Source organism: Atheta coriaria, unplaced genomic scaffold (assembly GCF_025399875.1).
Source record: "Atheta coriaria isolate IRGN ID8LTWV9N9 unplaced genomic scaffold, Caltech_Dcor_3.1 hic_scaffold_10_pilon, whole genome shotgun sequence".
Lineage (NCBI taxonomy): Eukaryota > Metazoa > Arthropoda > Insecta > Coleoptera > Staphylinidae > Dalotia > Dalotia coriaria.
In genome coordinates, this window is record NW_027045452.1 from 8,461,785 (window position 1) to 8,481,152 (window position 19,368).

The 19,368-nt window shown below is 39.8% G+C and overlaps 3 protein-coding genes across 5 annotated transcripts in view; all 3 read right to left on the bottom strand.

Annotated features, from left to right (window-relative positions):
• The window catches only part of twin (CCR4-NOT transcription complex subunit 6-like twin), a 40,263-nt gene extending 25,655 nt beyond the window's left edge, over positions 1 to 14,608 (bottom strand). Inside the window, exons 1-3 of one of the 3 annotated variants that reach the window (XM_065313768.1) lie at positions 14,475 to 14,608; positions 13,626 to 13,950; positions 13,259 to 13,434 (exon numbers count right to left, since the gene is read on the bottom strand). In XM_065313768.1, the coding sequence (XP_065169840.1) occupies positions 13,259 to 13,434; positions 13,626 to 13,942 (493 nt within the window). In that variant the 5' untranslated portion in view covers positions 13,943 to 13,950; positions 14,475 to 14,608. Of the gene's footprint in view, positions 1 to 13,258; positions 13,435 to 13,625; positions 13,951 to 14,120; positions 14,436 to 14,474 lie in introns of those variants that run through there. The other 2 variants (XM_065313766.1, XM_065313767.1) reach the window with 2 other exon arrangements.
• On the bottom strand, positions 215 to 3,424 carry LOC135800747 (probable serine/threonine-protein kinase MARK-A). The gene is given in 2 exon segments (XM_065314065.1): positions 215 to 2,563; positions 2,566 to 3,424. Coding segments are annotated over 2 exon segments (1,416 nt in total). The 5' UTR covers positions 3,179 to 3,424; the 3' UTR covers positions 215 to 1,760.
• Positions 14,609 to 15,130: 522 nt separating the features above from the next.
• On the bottom strand, positions 15,131 to 18,627 carry LOC135801199 (ubiquitin-conjugating enzyme E2 Q2). Its single transcript, XM_065314587.1, has 5 exons — positions 17,990 to 18,627; positions 17,569 to 17,786; positions 16,983 to 17,488; positions 16,694 to 16,921; positions 15,131 to 16,619 (listed from the first exon to the last, which is right to left on the bottom strand). Exons 1-5 carry the CDS (start codon positions 18,149 to 18,151, stop codon positions 16,588 to 16,590), a joined length of 1,146 nt encoding a protein of 381 aa, XP_065170659.1. The 5' UTR covers positions 18,152 to 18,627; the 3' UTR covers positions 15,131 to 16,587.
• Between the last annotated feature and the right edge of the window lie 741 nt (positions 18,628 to 19,368).

Consider the following 19,368-nt stretch of genomic DNA (forward strand, 5'->3'; position numbering starts at 1 on the left):
GAAATGAAGATATAATTATTCCAGACAACATTAACAGGTTCAATCTGCGTAATGTAAAATCTGTATGTAGAATTAGATGACACGTAATTGCAAACAAAGAAAACGTTTACGAGGCTGCGTGTCATCAAGCAAAACCTGTAACATTTTAAACTTACGATGAATTGCGAATGATAAGCACGCAATCGAGATTATTATTAATTAAATACACATAAAATAAAATAAAATTGATGTCCGTTCATCAGTGATAGAGATAGACAGACAACACACATATTTATTTATAGACAAATATAGTGCACACTCACAATCGTGCACACATGACGAAAATAAACGTAATAAATAAATTAGAACATAATGAGACACGCAAATTAATTGTTAAAAAATAAAATAAAAATGGAAAATAAAAACATAACAAAAAATTTAAAAAAATAAAACCACAGACACACACATAATATTTGCAGTCGTTTAAAAAATTTCCAATAAAATGCTACCAATAAAAAAATAATTTATTTTAAACCTAATAAATTAATCCCTGCAATGTGCGCCAAAGCCAAAAACTCCAAAAATAATATAAATCCAATACAATAAATACCAATTTCTATTTAACCACGTAGCATTTCTTTATCTACGCCTAATTAATTGAACCAAAAACTCAAAACATTAAATTTAATTTAATGATGAATAATAAACAAGACGCGTGTGTGTAAGCGTAAAAGAATAAAGTCACACCGAACGAATGAACGAAGAGAAAAAAAACGACAAAATCTTGTGAGAAGATTATGTGGGTCACCGAAACCAAACTAAGTCAACGCGCGCGCAGCGCGGCGCATGCGTTTGCTGCTTCAACGAATTGACCGGTATCTTCAATCTTCTTCGCCGCGCAGCAGGTCTGAGGAGGTCTAATAAGTCGATTCGTTAACGCGTCTTTGTTTTCCACGCACAATGTGCGCGCAGCGCGCTCACTAGAGCAGAGAGAAAAGCAGTGCTTCTTCTTCTTCGTTCTTCAAGCGCTTCATCATCAACACACAGTGTATATGCAGATGCGCGAGACTCCGGCTCGTCGTGAGACGTCTGTTAACCCAATTCCAGCGAGCCGCGTCCGTCATCGTTCGTTTATTTGCTTCCTAACCAACTTTTCAAAACCCAACACGAGAAATAAAATATTTTAACAACTCAATCAATAGTAATCTACTAAATTTTCAATTGACTCCAAAAAATTTAAAAATATTGATTGATTAACAGTTTATTTTAAATACTGTTTATCAATTGCCCCGTTGGGTTGGTTAGACCATTTAAGACGTTACACGACGAAACGGTACGGAACGGAACGCTAATGCCACGCTTTGCTTAGAAAGGCGCTTGCGCACTCTGCGCGTCCCCTCATGCCAAAGAAGAAAGAAGAGAGCTTAGCATGTGGCTTGACTTGAGTCGTGCACGCAGGCCGAGCATGACGCGCTCAAAGCACACTTTCTTTTCCTCAATTATCCGCGTTTGTTTTACTGCATCCTCGAGTGCGCAAACAAGACCTACTCTTCACCAGCGCAGCACACACCACAACAACAGTCAAAAATTCACGCCGGCTGGAAATTAGGTCCATCGATTGTTTCCACAGCGCCCCACTAATTAATCTCGCAACACCATCAAACAACCGTTTCGCGTCTGGTCTGGTCTCGCCAGCACCAAACTCACACACACGAAACAAAAAAACAACAACAACAGCAAAGAAAGAAATGAGATCACACAATGATCACGTCTGCATTTCGTCATTTCGTGCACTGATTATCCTCCTCCACTCGATCATCCTCGACATCACTTAACTTAGTATCCTTCGTGTCTCTTAACCATTGACCACCAAACACACTCCGATCAACCCTGATGTCACTGCCCGAGAAAATACTAAAGAATTTAATCTCCAAATCACGATGTCCATTGTGCGACGTGACAATCTCGGTGGACACCTCCAGATTGGGCGAGTTCGGCGCACTCAACAACGTTGTGGGCACCGATGACGTCGATGAGGATGCTGAAGATAACGAAGATGATGTACAATCATCATCCAAACTTATCGTCGATAAGCTCTCCAGCAAACTCTGCGGGTCCGATGAATGCCTCCGGAGATAAGGCCTCGAAGGTGCTCGATTAAAATCCGCCTGGTTTGAAGGTGTATTGTCTGAATACCCAGTGGAACCAAAATTCAACGACGACGGCGAGAGGTAATCCACATCCATGTCCCAAATCTGCCCGCTGGGGTCACAATACCGACACTGACACGAGGTCTCGTTACCATTGAGATCCTTCGCGTCCAGGTCCTCGAGGACATCCTCAAAGAGATGACTCAACTTTGGCGTCTCGTTCTTCTCCTCCTGCAACATCTTATGCTGCCGTTGTTGATGTTGATAATTAAACCCATAGTAATTATTTAAAGGTGCGACGAAATAATCTATATCTGGACTTGATGTGGCAGAACCATTACTGCTACAGGTGTCCTGTGCGGAAGAATACGCTGAATCACCTCCTGCACCAACCTGAAGGGTTCTAAGGTGGTGTTGGGGTTTGCGGTCTTTTTCCGGCGTTTACGAGGCTTGATAATTCGTGGTAGGCAGGTGTCCGAGGCATTGGAAGCGCAACTTTCGTCGCTTGCAATTGACACGGTGTCGGTGCACTGCGTGGTACCCTTGACGGGCCCAACGTCTTTGAGGTCCTTCACATTCACTTGCACACCTCCACTACTACCACCTTGTTGAGTGGATGTTTGAAGCGTCCCTGTGGTACCTGGATTACCAAAGTTTCCATTTCGATGCTTATTTCGTCGATTGTGATACTTATTACTCAAAATCAACGGGATACCCTGTGTCTGTACAGCCAGACGCGATAGATTTTCATTGGTCACATGCGGGTTATAATGGTGGTTATACAGCAAAGGTACACCACCATTGGGTGCCCAATGCCCATCGGAATTACATCTCTGCAACCGGTGATAATTGTACAGATTATCCGGATGATGTACTAAACCATTTTGATGATGTTGATGCTGCTGGTGGTGTTGTGGTTGATGATGGTGTCCTCCTCCCTGATGGTGGTGCTGATGATAGTTCTTCTTATGCCGCGATTGTTGCGAGGAAATCAAACAGGCACCAATGTAGCGTTCGACTTCCAAGGGTCCCGACGACGCGGGGCTCATTATATCCGAATGCTTGAATGTTGGCAACGTACGAAACTCAACCGATTTGTCGAAACTGGGCCGCCGCAGGTTGCGTAAGAATATCCGCGCTGAGCGTCGTGCGAGTGCGTCGTGCGGTCAGCGCCAGACTGACTCGCTTTCGAGCATTCGACGCGCGGCACACCACCAACAAACACACCGCGCGTACACACAACCGCAAGTTGTGTGTTGTGCGCACGCCACCGTCGACGGCGCGCCGCTCTCCAAATGGAAGTAGTAACGAATGGTGGCGGGCCGGCACGTCGCGAGGAGACCCAGCAGCCCGGCGCGCGGCGCAATCGAGACTTGTGTGGATGCATGAATAAAGAGCAGTGGGGCTCTATACATTTATACACAACCAGTGAAAATGCTCAAGACTTAACTTAAGTCACTTTAAAATCTCACATTACACATTTAAATCAAATTTTTACTCAAAAATTCTTTAAATTAATTAAAATATTTTGATTATTTATAAGAAAATTGTATTAAAATTTAAAAAATTTAGTTTTTAAAATTATTTCAACATTGTGTATGCGTGTGCGCTGAGGAGGACTGCAGTAACCTACTTCTCGGAGAGCCGGCACACACCGACACGTAGTAAACACGCCATCGGCAGCACCAGCTCTCACACAACAAGAGTCTTCTTATTCTTGGTGCGCGTTCGGCCGACCGAGAGACCGAGTCTCGTCGGATGCGTCGTCGCAGGGGTCTCAAGAAGACCCGCAGCAGCTTGACTTAAGCACGCAGCCGACACGCACTCAAGTTGATGCATCTTACAGAAAAAAGACTCGTTTCCAGCCGCCCACACAACTGGGTCACTCTCCTTTCAATGCTTATTTTCTATCGACAACAAAACAACCAAGAATAAAAACAGAAAAATCAAAAGAGTGACACCACACCAACAGGTGCAAACAATGAATAAATGATAACTTCACATGTGATGATGAACAACAAGAAGAAAGTTTATAGGTAGGCCACAACGTGCGATGACCCGGTTAGCCCTGCGCCGAATGATTCACGCCGAGAAGAGTAGAGAATCAAGATAGAGGAGGCGCAGAAGAAGAAAAAAAGCAGGCGCTTTCTTCGAATTGATGGGTTTAATGTTACGCGTCGTCATGCACACTTTACGACCCAAGAAGAAGAAGAAGAAGCCGCGCAAGTTAACGACCAGGAGAAAAGAACAAAAAAAAACAAGAATCAAGTGGGCACAAAGAAGAAAGCCGAGCCGAGGAAGCAAAGAGATTTTTTGGGAACGGGCCACAACGCGCGCGTCGGCGGCGGCGGTTTCATTTTCTAGGTCGGGGTCACCATCAATTTTACTACACATTGTATAAATATCAATACAAAACTCAGTCGAAAATTAATATTTGTAACACAGTTACACACACACACACACACTGAGGTAATGTGTTTAGCAGAAAGAAAAAGAAGAAAAAGCAGCGTTACTCTTAACGGTGTAAAAATGAATATTAGAAACGATAATAGCGTTTGATGAGCGCAAATAAAAGGATTTGGGCAATTAATCTATAACGCTAATATTTTTTGTGCCGCTCGCCGCGCGCATTAATTAAAACATTCCGAGTGAAATAAATCTTACAACTGTAATGATTCTAGTACCTATAAAATCCATATAGAAAGTGGCGAGCAAGAGGAGCAAAAACACGATCATGATCGTGAAATAGCTAGAAAGTTGCACTGCACTACACAGCGTACAAGAAAATTTCATATTCAAGAGAAATGTAAAATCCCAGCGAAAAAAAAATTGCATCAACTCTCAACTTGAATATTCAACATTCCCGTCAATCACACACTCGATACTGTTATGTTTCGAGATCAATGGCGCACGATAAAACAATGTACAATTTCTAGCCGTGCAAATAACTCAAATTGAAAACTCGATCGCTGCACGACCAAAAATTCACCAGCGAGCTCTGCGCTCTGTTTTTGCCAGTCTCGTCGGGCGTATGTGTTCCATACGCGCCTCGTGCGCGCATAAAGTTTCAAAAACAGTCATTAACTGTAAATTGATCAAAATAAACGGTATCTTAAGCTTAGCATCCCATTCATTCGATGCCAAGTAGATATAAAGTAAGCGAAATAAAAGCACAGCAGCATTAAATATGTTTGAACAAGCAATGCGCAAAAACAAAGTTAAAAAGAATCAAGAAACAATTCGGTCAAAATAAAAATTTAACAATTACAACTTTTTAATATCAACCGCAAGCAATAAAGAGAAAAAGTTAACTAGATTGTCGAGAAAATAACGTAGAAATTTTTCGCGCGCATGCGCAATAAAAATAAAACAACTAGACAGCTAATCAACATAACAAGCCGGCGACTAGGACGAGTAGAAACTGTATTAAAATCATTAAACTAATAAGCAATTTATTATAAACTCTGTTAAACCTTGAAAACGCGGTATAAAACCAAATAAACCGAAAAATAAAAAATAAAAATAAAAACTGTGATAATTTCAGGAAGCAGTCGTTTGGGAATATTATTAATTTCCGTTTCAATGTGTGATGTCTACGATTATACAAAGTGTTTATTTTGTTAAACAAACAAAATTCTTCATTAAAATTTCCATTGGACACTCTGTAAGTTAATTTTTCTCTCGTGCTGCGCAGCTTCTTAAAATGGCATTTACTTGATAGCGCGGAAACAAGCAATTTGAATCAATAAGCAATAAAATCGCCTCGTCAATCGTAAAATTACAAAACCGCGCGCGCGCGCGAGCGAGTCGAAAGAAAGTCTTCGCAACGCGCGCAGTTGTTAAGTCAAAAGAAAACGCAATCAAAAGAAAATCCACACACGCGCGCAAAAACAAAATAATAGACGCGTAGTAAACTAAGTAAAAGTGTTTGGCGCAGCGCGAGCGCACGTATATAATTGCGGCGTTATTTTTCAGCCTTTTTCGCCGCTAATTACCCCCTCGGACAGGCGTAAAATCTAATTGTCCGCATGCGCATTACTCACTGTTTAATTATCTAGGTCGGAGCGTCTAATGCTAATCGTAATCACCATTAGCAATGCGGCCGCGCGCTGCTACCTAAATACGTAGATATATCCAGTTAATTTTTTTTCAAAACGCAAAACATTTTTAATACACTGCGGTGCGTTGTAAAAGGCGATTCACCAATGCGTAATATAACTTGGCAATTGCCTTTTACTCTCCAATTATGAACATATTGCATTTTTCGCGTTATGTTAATCAGAAGTGCAGTAAAAAATTTTTTTTTTAAATAAAATGTAACATAACTAACTATTTATATGTTTTTCTAAGTATATTTGGACGCTTAAAGCGTATTTGGTTTGTTCTACTTCCTTAATAAATGTGCGGCGTAACTCAACGCAGCGTTGCGCGAAAAAGAAGAAGACCATATTTGCAACATTGCCAATTCCACGCGAATGTAAGACATGCTACTTATGTCTTCACAGATGCCGCAATCATCATGCACACATTTACACATCCAACATTGACATGTTGAATATGTGGCTGTGGCTGCAGCCTGCCGCAAAAGTAATTAATACATAATCTGCAAACACACGCGGTGAGAAAGCTCGGATGTTGGCTTTCCTACTGGAAACTAATGTGCTAATCATCGCAGCCACCTCAAGAGTACTTTTACATTCGTGTGTATGTGTGTGTGTTTAATGAATGCTGCCGAGGCACCTGGCCGAGTGGCACATGTGCGCGCACAATAAGTAGCAATAACTAGCAAATAGCAACAACAAGTTGCCACTCGGACAAGATATTTCAATGTCGTCGCCGCGATGCAGAGACAGACAGACACGGCGTCGTTTCAATGTCTTGTCTGGCTGGCTGCTGCGGCGGCTGCAAACGGTGTTATTACTCTCGCTCGAAACGCGAACGGCGAAGAGAAAATTGGGTCAATTTCACCAATGTTGGGCTCATTAGGCACAATCGGATTCATCAAACTTCACACAGATTAATCTCGCCGCGCTACCGATTCGAATTCAGGCGCGTATTATGGCTGCCACTTCCGTTGTGCTCGTTCTGTTTGCGTTTAAAATGTGTTATATGAATGTTAATCTATCTACAGAACCCGATTAAATGAAAAAAATCGTATAAATGCGAAATTTGTTCAAAGTGGTTACGAAAATTACATTGGGAGGCCTATGTTCGGTGTGTATACAGCAAGTCCAACATTGGACAACAAAATTTAATACAGTGTAGCCTCGATTTAACGAAAAACTGAGTATAACGATGAAATTTGTACAATTTAGTTGATTTATATTAATTTTCTCGTTATAGTGTTACAGTTTCTCTGTGTAACGACGAAAAATATTTTCATTTCTAGCAATTATGTCTTAGAATATTTTTTCAAATGACATGACATCAATGGTAACATTTGAAATATTGTTGTAATTATGATCCCAACATCCCTATAAATTGCAATGCAAATTTCTATAACTTAAGCACGATTTTTCAGCTAATTTCTTGGGATGCACGTTACGTTACAACAAAATCATTTAAACATAACACAAGTGAATACAACTGAACGACGCGAAATCCATATTTAGACTTCAGGAAATATTTACCGGCATTTATACGACAATAATTGAATTTATAACCGGCGCAATAAAAGATTAAACAGATGCCAATCAGCGTAAAATCACAATATTTGATAATTTTTATTCGTCGATATAAAAGTATTGCGTATTGTCACCTCGTTAAAACGTGATAAAATAAACCACTGTAAATATTTCAATTTAAAAGTTATATTGAGCGTATTAATTGCATCTTATCGCTTTTCATTTAAACTGATCACCACCCATAAACACGACAATTGATGAATTACTTTATTATCGAAATACAATACGCAGTATTCTCCAATTTAATCAAAATTAAGCACATCTTTCGCGATAAGCTGATGTGCGCATTCAAGTCGCAGTCATTGAATTTAGAAAGGAAATCGCAGCCATCACACCAACAGCAAAACACGTAGGTGATACTCAATATGTAATGTACCAATAACACCAATCAGGCAACCTACATTTCGCCCGGCGCGATGATAAATTATTGAATTTTATAATCGAGACAATCGCGAAACCGAGAAGCGCTTACTCCTCTCCTCGCATAGCATAGCATAGCGAAAGAAAAGTTGCAAATTCGCTTCTTTGCAGCAGGCAGCAGCGGAGAACGTACGCGCCGCGCGTATAATAATGCGCAAAGACCATGAAGCAGTGAAGCAATCCAAGACATTGAGCATAGCAATCATCTGTGATTACACTTAGCATCGATAAAATAATTCCAACTTGACAAATAAAATTGAATAAAATTCCTTATTCAGGTGTAATCATCATTAGACATTTAAAAAACAATCATTGCGCGCTTTCTTTTGCGCAAGATTTAAATTAAATAATTTTTACATACAAACGATGTCTACCTACGTCCCAATAAGAAGCAATTCCGTCGCGTATTACATTAGGCCATACTTTGGCATTTAGGAGGAACATTTACATCGCAGGAGGCAAATACCACACCAAACTATACATTTGCACGTTACGTTTACGTTTCGAAAGCAATGAGAGAACGTTTTGCTCATTACATGACCAACTAAGTCAAGAGCCGAAACCAAGAGACGATCCCATAAAAGAATCGCCTCTGTCGTTTCCGCATCGGATCGTTGTGGCCGATTTCGATTACACCTTTGACTCTCTGCTCTGCACCACTGTAATTGTATTCGTCGAGTGTAATTATACGAAACTGGGCCTCTCCTCGCTAGAGAGAGGAGTAAATGTTGAAGAAACCGAAATCTACCAATCGAATTGCCACTTGGACATAATTACACTAGAGCAGAGTATCTCGCTACAATTAGTAGGAAAATAAATACAACTAATGGGTTTTTTTTGCTCGCCGACGCGTTGGGAATAATTCGCAGCGCGGCGCGTTGCATTGCACATCGATGTAGAGTAGTGGATAGAAATAGAATTTTTGCGCGATTATAAATTACAAATCGCAACTTTCACCTTAGACGCTGTGCAAACAGAGAATATAAAGAGATGGATATCGGTGCTCTTTACATGGATGCACTTTTGAAAAACAAAGAAAATTTAAAGTTCAAAGCGCAATTATTCGAAAATTATTCATGCTCAAGGTATGATTGTTTTAGAAGTAGATTCGTAATTAAATTCTATGTTTACCTATACAAAAATATTGTTAATTAAAATTTTGCAATAAAAGTTATAAACACTTAAAGTTGAATTTTCATTAAAAAAATTAAAACTTACAGAAAAATGCCTATAACTTTTGATTAAAAATGGTTATAATTAAAATTATTACTGATTTAGATAAATAATTGAATACTAAACAAATATTTGAAGAAATAATCCATTTTTCTTCACTAGTTTTCGAGTAATTGATAAATTACGATCGCGATTTACCTAATAATGAAATTCTCTGGTTGCTCTACATGCAAATGTATAATATTGACACATTTTTCATGAAATAAAAAACATCAACAACAATGCAACAATCTAATATTAATTTATATCCTGCAAACCTCCAATTTGATTTACTAAGTGCTTCGATTGTTTAAAATTCGCCCGTTACAACAATCGACAATACGAAATTTCCGATTTCGATCCTGTTTCGCCAACACAATGGAACAATATAATAAGTCCACAAAGTGTCCTACGTAATAAACCGCAGAGCACAACACACAGAGAGCCAGAGCCTCCGAGCAAAATGAAGCTGCTTAGCTTACGCTGTGCGCGCGCGCAATAAATACCCAAGAGTACTACATAACAATGTAAAAATTATTACAAACTTACCAAGCAACATGAAAACAACAACCAGAAAAAAATAAAAACTAAAACTAAAGTAAACAAAAGCATGTTCACAGTGTTATCACGCAGATATCTGCGGCCAGCGTCCGAAACAAAAGCAAGCGCGATATTAGTTCAGCAAAGTTATGCATACTGCATGTTGGCACATTCTGTGGAAATTTTTCCCTAATTAAACAACGCGGCCAGAGAGCAGTCGGTTGCGAAATAATCGGTATATTATTCGCGTGGTGTATTGTCTAATGCCGGTGAACATGCACCACGTAATTGCGCAATAAATATAACTCCGGAGGAGAGCCGCGGAGAGAAAGAAGACACAAGGGCAACAAAAGCGAAAGCCGATTGTGCGTTTTATCGCTCTTTTATCAGAGCCAAAGCCAATAAATGCATCATACAGGCGGAAAAACAAATAAAAACAATTATTATAAACCAAAAAATAAAAAATAATAAATTTTTATGTAAATTTTAAACGTTTTAAATTAAAATTCAACCAAAAAATAAATTTTATTATTTTTAAATATAAAAATGTAATTTTTCGCGTGTAAAATTTTCGTAAACGTATAGTTTTGACGCGGCAATAAATTCCCGCCGTAACGATCTCTCTCGCGCAGTGCGTTGCAGGTGATCCTTATCGATATCGGCGTTTAATAATAATAAATATCGGCCCGCCGCGGTCGGTGTCGAGATGTGCCGCAATTACAATTACCATTGCATTATGAGAATAATGAGCAGCGGCGATTGTTGCCGCCGGATTCCTGGAAATGCCTATCGATAATTAAATCGTCGATATCGATGTACGCACGCAAAGCGCGCCGAGGATTCGCGCGGAAAACGATCGCAGTGGAGATTAACAACTGGACGCGCGGTGCGCGCACGCAGATAAACACGCATCGCTCGTAAATTACTCGATGACTGCGCTAATCGAAATACTTTATTATACGTAATTAATGTGAGCACTGGGCAAGACAAACGTGGTGCTTAATCTTAGATTATGTTGCAAAATGTGTTTGAAACTAAAGATTCACAGAAGAAAATAATAATTTTTGTAAAATTGCGAAAAATTGTAAATATTTTGAAGAAAAAACTTAGATATTGACTTAAATGAAGATAAATTTAAGTATTGACATAAAGATGTGCCTCACATGGACACTGCGCGTTAAGTTAACTTAATTCACACCTGCAAACCGCATTTATTGCATTTAACTGCATCCTAGCGACATCTATGCACAAACTATAAAGTTATTTACATAAATAAACAAGTTGCATTGCATGGATTACCAAAGAGAGTGTAAAAACTCCTGACATCAACAAAAACTACATTTTCTCACTGCTGGCATGAAAATAATGTCACTGTTTGCAATATTTAAACATAATTGCAATAATTAAGAATACAATTAATAAATAAAAAGATTTATGTTATGCGTTAACCTTTTATAGAAATATTTCTTCTAATAACAAATAATAATTTTAATAATAACTTTTACTATTTATGTATAATTTGCATTTATTTAAAGCTATGAAATTGTAAATAAAAATATTGCGTATTTCAGAGAAAGAACTCAAGAACGTCGAACGAAGATACGATTTTTGATTTTTGTATGTAAACAAGTTTATCTCTTGCACGAAATCGCATGATCTTACACCGACACGATGTGCACTCACTACCACATACAAATCATATTTAATGCAAATAAGTGCATCCTAGTGCCATCTAGTATAGCAAAATATAACTATATATAAGTAATTTATACTTTGATCGTAAAAAGTCTTTTGAGTGACATTTTCACGAAAAAAATGTACTAATGTTGTTTTTAAACGTAAAATCTATCAAAATACCAAAAATAATTAAAATTAGTTGTGTTTAAACACAATTTTCAAACCAAAACGCATTAAAATTTAAATTTCTATTAAAATTACAAGAAAATAATTCTAAAATAGAGGTTTCTGTGTTAATATTCGCTAGTTTTCAGTAAAAATTTGTAAACAATGTCGCTGGTTGTCACACTCGCACACATCCTAATTAAAGCCTGCCAGCGTTGAGGCAATTATGATTAAATATAAATATTCAAATTATCTACCTAAGAAAACACACAATTCCTTCACTTCTCTTCGCTGCGTTTGTGAATGTGTGAATCGTGTTAGGCCGCCGAATAATTCGATTGTTACCAACCCAAATATAATACAAGAATAAAATCCGTGTAGAAATCATTTGGCCTGGTTTACACACCGCCAGGCGTCTGTGCACGCCGCAGCCAGCAACAATCGCGTGCGATCAAGAGTGACAAATTCAACAAGTACTACAATATAAAAAACCTACAAGCAACTAAAGTTATTATACTGCTAATGTGACTGTGTTTAATTATGAGCGCTGATTAACCGTTGGTAATTTATTTAAACAACTTAATTTCGGTTCGGGATCATCGGAAGCTCGACCTGCGATTCGCGGTTCCCACGCATGACCACATCGAGAGCAGCGAGAGAAGAGAAGAAAAAAATGCGCGCGCTTTTTACGAGCGCAATTTGCAGCAGTCGTCTTTTTTCGGTGCGCGCCGAATGACTCAATCACGACTTACAACTAGAGATAAGATGGGTACACAAATACGTCGAATTTAACTATCACAAGAACAAGTAAACAAGAAAACTCGTAAAGAAACAGCGATAAAATTAACTAAAACATTAAAATGATAAAAATAAAAGTAAATGATATAAAAATTAAGTTAATTATATAAATTGTAACAAAATAATTAACTAAATAGTTGAATATTTTACCAAATTTGTTTATATTTTCAAAATGGGAATGATTTAAATCACTTTGTATATTTCAGGATACAAAAAACACTAAGTGTAAACCATAAATGAAACCCTGCGTCCAGCAGACAAAACATTCGTTCGAGGCAACCGAGGTAAAACTCATAAACGACCATCGCAAGAAAAAACCAACTTTGTTTACTCGGAAACGTACGTTATTAAATCGTGTGTACGTGATTTTAAATACGATCTACGTGCGGGCAATGCGTGATTACCCCAACGCGAAACGTGTCGATTTCCATAACATTTTAGAGATTTTTATACTAAAAACCTAAACATTATTCAAGTACCAAGAATTTTAAACAACACAACAACCTATTAATGTCAAAAATGTACAAACTATATGCAACCCAATATACTCGATGTGAATATACAAGTTGTACGTAGAAAAAATAAATTTAAATAATAAACAGAATAAAATGTGGGATAAAAAGAGGAACTTACCTTGAAGATTGTCGAGCATGTTCGTGAGCAGCTTGTGGGTACCATTCGGCTCGCTGTAGATGGACATGATATCCTTATTCAGCAGATTTCCCTGCAGTCCCAGCACAATCAGATTGAACAACTTGCCCAGCTCATAGGGTAAGATACGCAGGTTGTTATGGCTTAGCTGCAGCTCCCTAAAAATGAAATTCCATCCATTAAAGACCATTCAGGCTGTTCAAGCACAACACTTACAACTGAGTTCAACAGGATTATGGGATAATAGGATAATCTATTTAAAGAAAAATATTGGATAAATGTAAATCAATAAATTTTAGGTATTTTAGGTAAAAATTTTAAAAATAATTAAAAATTATGAAATATTTACCTGAGATTAATAAGATCCCCGATTTCAGCAGGCAGCGAGCGCAGTTTATTGTACGACAAGTCAAGCGTGCGCAAGTTGATCAGCTGAGCAATGTCGGGCGAGATGCGCGACAGCATGTTGTTCTTGAGGTAGAGAGCGGTCAGATGCGACAGCCGGAACAAGTTAGGACTGAGATTGCGTATCGTGCCTGTTATCTCCATCTCCGTCCAGAGGGACTTCTTGCCCGACGCGAGGTCCTCCGCCGACATGAACGTCTGCGTGCGCCGCGCCGAACCGTTGTTCTCATATTTACTGATCTCTTTTGAATTCCTCGGCATAATATAACCTACAAAACATAGAAACATACCAGGTTAGAATTTGGTGTATAACAAGTTGCATACATACACCAACCACAACACAAACACCAAACAAATATCACGTTAGTATTACCACCATTTACACCACGGTTAATTTAATAAAATCCTGAAGAATCAGTATTTAACCGGTGATATTTACTATAGTAGTGATAGGATTGGTGCTGATTGTAGTATTTCGCCATCGCGACGCGCAGTGGATGGTAAACAAGAAAAATGCAGACCGCACACACGCACAACACACATACACACGCACGCGCGCAAGGAGAGAAACACGTAGAGACAATGAACCTGCGAGTGATCGCACTCGGTTTATTATGCAGTAATTAGATGTAAAATGAGAGTCTTATTGTGTGTATCAAATGAATTCGCGGAATTGCAAGCGCACGCAGTGTGAGATACGCGAATAGAAATAAGACTAACTTGCTGGACATGCAAAGAGCGCGTACGCGGTGCGACCACTATCGGCGCCCGCGTCCGCTATGGAGATAAATACCTTCATCTACGCCTCGGGTGAATGCCGTCGTTTGTCCGATAGATAAGCGACGAGGTGCTGGCCGGCGATGCGACGCGATAAACTGCCACCACTTGGTACACGAATTTTCGCCATACAAAAAATACGTCAGGAGGTTGCACAGAGACCGCGAGAGCTGCGAGCTGTGCGACAGTGCGAGCGGCGCTGCCAACCACAAGCGAACAAATGTTACCAGATGTCACACTAGAAACATCTAGAAATTAGGAGAAATAACAATAAACTCATGGAAAATTGCGAGTATTACAGTGTAAACTTATTAAATAAGTAAAATAACAATTATATTTTACATTAAATACGTAGTTTGAGTTAAAATATTGCTAATTTTTTAGAATTTATAAATAAAAACAATATAAATACTTATTATATATGAAAAATAATGATAGATATCAATTTTTTATAGTGTTTTGTTGTATTTTTATTAAAAATACACACAATACTAAAGTTTGTTTATGTTTTTATCAAGAAAATGAAAATAATAGATAAAATATTACTATCAACAATAAAATACATTTCGATGTTTGACTATAGGCAACCCAATATACACATCACAACAATACTCAACAAAAAACAATTTTTCTTTGTATTTTTAAAGAAAATCTTGCATTTGCGAGCCAAAATTGAATTAATGTGTAATTTATTAAACTTAAAAGCCACATACTCACATCGTATTATTTATAAGTAATATTTACAGCAATGTTTTTCATATTTCCAATCATATATCATATATAATAGTATTTATATTAGAATAAGTAATCCTCGTACGAAAGAATAATATTTAAACTCGTCGGATAAACGGGTAGAGAAGGGTAGAGAGGGGGGTGGCGGCGGCTAAGTTGTTGGCTGCATGTCCAGCGCGAGAGAGAGATTCGATATTCATGTGGAAAACAACCACACCGAACGCAAACCGAGCAAAAAACCAGTCGAAACGGCCGCAATTATTAAATCGTAAGACTACAATGAATCGATGAACATCGGTAAAAGTCTGCAGAGTGTGTGTGTGTTGGTGGTGAGTGTCAGTGTGTGTATTATGCACGTACCCTATCGAGTACACCCGCCTACTCTTGTCGCTTACTAGTTAAGATACATATTTACAAAATTAAGTCTATTCTTGTCTTTACGATTAGGTTCTCATCATGTTTAGTGGGCGCAGGTGTGTTATGTGTGTGTATACTCCTCAATCATATCTTGTTACATCATTATTGCATCGATTTGCTTGCGAGCAGAGAACAGAACAAAGCGCACAAAGAAAAAACGAAAAAATCTAAATAAAAAAACGTAAATTAATTCGATACGATACTCACGATTATGCCATTATTACTATACGATAAGAAATAAGTCGCGCGACTGAAAGAATCGTAATCATTCTCTAAGTAAAATCGTTAAATTAGTATCAATATAAACATCACAAGTATAGTTAACCCTTCCGAAATCTCAATTCAATTATTGCGCACCAATCAGAGTCAAGCATTCACAAAATCCTGTGTAAATTCATTTAAAATCAAAAAGAAAGAAAATCTCCAATTTTCTTCGTTGCGTCCGCATTGCTTTCGTTAAACGCCACCAAACACTCCGCGGCGGCCGTCTAAACTTAAAAGTACAACTAAGCGTAAATGATTAACTTACACGTGTACGATAACTATCAACTAATATTAATTGTATAGATATAAATCACAGATACACCATGCTATCATGCCATTGTTAATGTTTTTCATAGTTTTTTTTTACGCTAGATCGTTAATGCTACGGCTACGTTTTACAAAATAACGCATTTAGATTAATTTCCACCAGCATATCATCATCATCATCATGATCACCTGAGCAGTGTTTGGCGGCGGCATTCGATTGTGCGCTATACTCAGGCACTAGAATTGTGTAAATATTATCGCGACGAATGTGAATGTGTTTCGACATGCCTCTGATTGGCCGCGCCGACAATATGCATTCGAATAAATCACGCTCGTTTTGGATTTTCCGACCTAATCGCGTAAATTATTTATTTATTATAGTAGTGGGTGTGTTTGTGTGTTGGTGTGTGTGTTTTGGGAAAGGTGTGGATGATAATGATGCAGTCTTCTTAGCCGTCTTCCTTCGGTGGTGTAAACCAACCTAGAAATTGTTTAAAATATTATACAGGGTGTTTTTAAAGTGGAATAAATTTTTGAAATGAAAAATTTACTTACCGTTCTTTTCGTGTATCTGTACGAGTGATTTAAAACTCTGTTGCGCTCGCGCCAAGCTATACTGTCCCTGTGAGCAGACCTTGGGCGCGCCGAACTGTATCCGCGCCTTGCCCTTGACCAACGTCGCCGATATCTGCATGATTACCGCCTCCACCGTGTACGCAGACGACCAGCCCTGCTTCGTGAGCAGTTCCATGCAGATTGCGCCGCCCACCAATACATAACCACCTAAAATATTTATAAAAACATTAAAAAAACACTTTTATACTAAAATTTACACAAAAATTACCTGATATGATTGGATATACGACGCGTACGAACGGCGGTTCAAAAGGATACGTGTCCTTGAAGAGCATATTCAGCAGAATGCTATCCTTGCCCTCCTTCTCCTTCAACAACGCGAGATCGTGCGATAGCGGACTGTCGGGGTCCACCGCCATGAGACGAACGTTCCACTCGTAGAGCGACTCATTCACCAGCTCAATCTCGTACATCTTCGCCTTAAACGACTCCGAGCGGAAGATATCGCGCAGCTCCTTCATCAGACGATCGGTCGCCTGCACCGACCCGGAAACACTGCCCTTGAGGTAATCTTTGCGCTGATTCTGCCGCAGGCGTTCGAGTGTCGCGAGATTCTCCACGCCCATCTCTTCATTCTTCGACCGCCCATCATCCATTTCCATTCCTAGATCCTCTTCAGCGTCACTATCCTCAGCCTCCGCTTCTGAATCAACCATTTCAGCATCTTGCTCACTGTCTAGTCCTTCATCTTCCATTTGTTCCACACCACTTAATCTACAAAATATTGAGAAAAATATTATGCTGCATTATATTTGGTAACCTTGGGAGTGTGGAGTGAATGTGTGTATGCTTACCGACTATTCGTAATCTGTGGATGTTGTATCACCAGTCGGTTGACGTCAGGCGGTTCGGGCACCGCGTGCAGCCGACATAATTCTCTGAGCAGTATTGACACCTGGTGCAGGACGTGGTTATCCAGCCCTTCGGTGTTGGATAGAATCTGCACGGCGTTCGTTATGCTGGTTTCCTCTGAGTCAGCAAACCATACGGGCGGCACTGATGGGTATGTCTCCTGGCAACGCAAAAACCACAAAATTTGTTAGTTTATTTCAGTATGGCGCTGCATATCGTGCGTCAATTGTTTAGTTGTTGATTCTAACAGTGCAAACGCTAACAATAACATGCTGTGTAAACACAAAACACATCATGCGCGCACACATAGACAAAATAAAATACAAATAAATCATTCTAGAATATTGGAAGTGTTGAACTTACGGTGATATTGGCGTGTATTTCGTATTTCTTGCCATTCTTGCCGATGAAACGACAGCTGAGCTCGTCGACGCTCGCTGAGACAATCTGAAAGCGGTCGTGGTGCTTCGGGAAGATCTCCTCGAGCGTGCGAATCTCCTGCTTGAGCGTGTGTAAACACGCCATGGAGGTGCGCGTGCGGGGCCCCGCCGACCCCGGGCCACAATAGGCGAACGTCCGTCCTCGGCTCAAAGTCGCGATCGAATACGTACGTACGCACTCACACTCCGCACACGGGTAAATATCGGAATATATCCCTTGTCCTTACGCGCCAGCAGCACACCAACACAGTCGCGCGCACGCCCGTGCGGCCAGATGCGGGGCAATAACAGTTTCACAACACGCGAATTAATTGTTTTCTAACTGTACAAGGCGCGCACTCGCGATACACGGACTGTGCGGTGATTGAAAATTGATGCTTTGCTGAATTTCCAAAGGGCGATTCGTGTTGAATGATGTGAGTTTGTTTTACTCAGGCTGAGAGAGGTTTGCACTGCCTCCGCAGTCCAACTACCACACACTGGGGAGCGGTGCGCGTGTGTGCGACGTATATGCACGCACGCACAGGCAATGGCGCTGCTCGTCAAGATGGCGGCCGTCTGGCGAGCGAGCCAGCTCTCGCGGACGACCCTGTCCGCTTCGTCTCTCTTCGCCGCTCTTCGGCGCCTTCTTTTGTTTCTGTTTGCTCCTAACTGCGCGTACGCATGAGCCACACCGAGCGCTTGGAGCGCTCGTTTCCACGCATTATATATCCGCGCCGAATAAATCTGGGAGACGAAATTAACGGGAACGCTCTATGTTGTGTGAATGTAGGACTCTACAGGCAGCAGGTTCAACGCACAACGGGACTTTTTTTTCTCTTCTACGCGTTTTTTTTTACGTGACTGCGCGCCGCCGATTAATTACTGCCATTATTGCTGCTACCCGGTAGCTGCAGGATACGCAGTGACACCTCGATAAATAGAGACGTTTTGTTTACTGTACTTTACGAACAGTTCGGTGCGATTCACGCAAGAAATTTCCTGGCTTGTTCTCTTTTAAGGACGCCCGGACCAGGTGTACGCCAACCTTTTTTTCGTTTCGTTTCTTTGGCGTCTTTTATTTCCAGTACTCATGCGTGCACTTTGCTTAAGGCCGCACCATTCGAAAGTAAGTAATGCTTTCATGTAGCGATTGTGTGCGGCAGGTAGAAAATCTCTTTTACAATGTGCTGTACCTTTCGCACCCTCACAACGGGGTCGTATTACATTAATATTGACATGGTGAACGGATATTGCAGACGCACAGCGCGCAAAATGAAAAGTTCTTACTTTTATGGTTATTTTAGTTGGTATGAGGTCCAC

Bases quoted from the DNA above. Each gene is read 5' to 3' on its own strand.
- LOC135801199 (XM_065314587.1), bottom strand. From the start codon at position 18,151: ATGGCGTGTTTACACACGCTCAAGCAGGAGATTCGCACGCTCGAGGAG. The intron at 17,787-17,989 runs GTAAGTTCAACA...TTGCGTTGCCAG, and splicing joins AAATACACGCCAATATCACC to GAGACATACCCATCAGTGCC. The intron at 17,489-17,568 runs GTAAGCATACAC...AATATTTTGTAG, and splicing joins CCACAGATTACGAATAGTCG to ATTAAGTGGTGTGGAACAAA.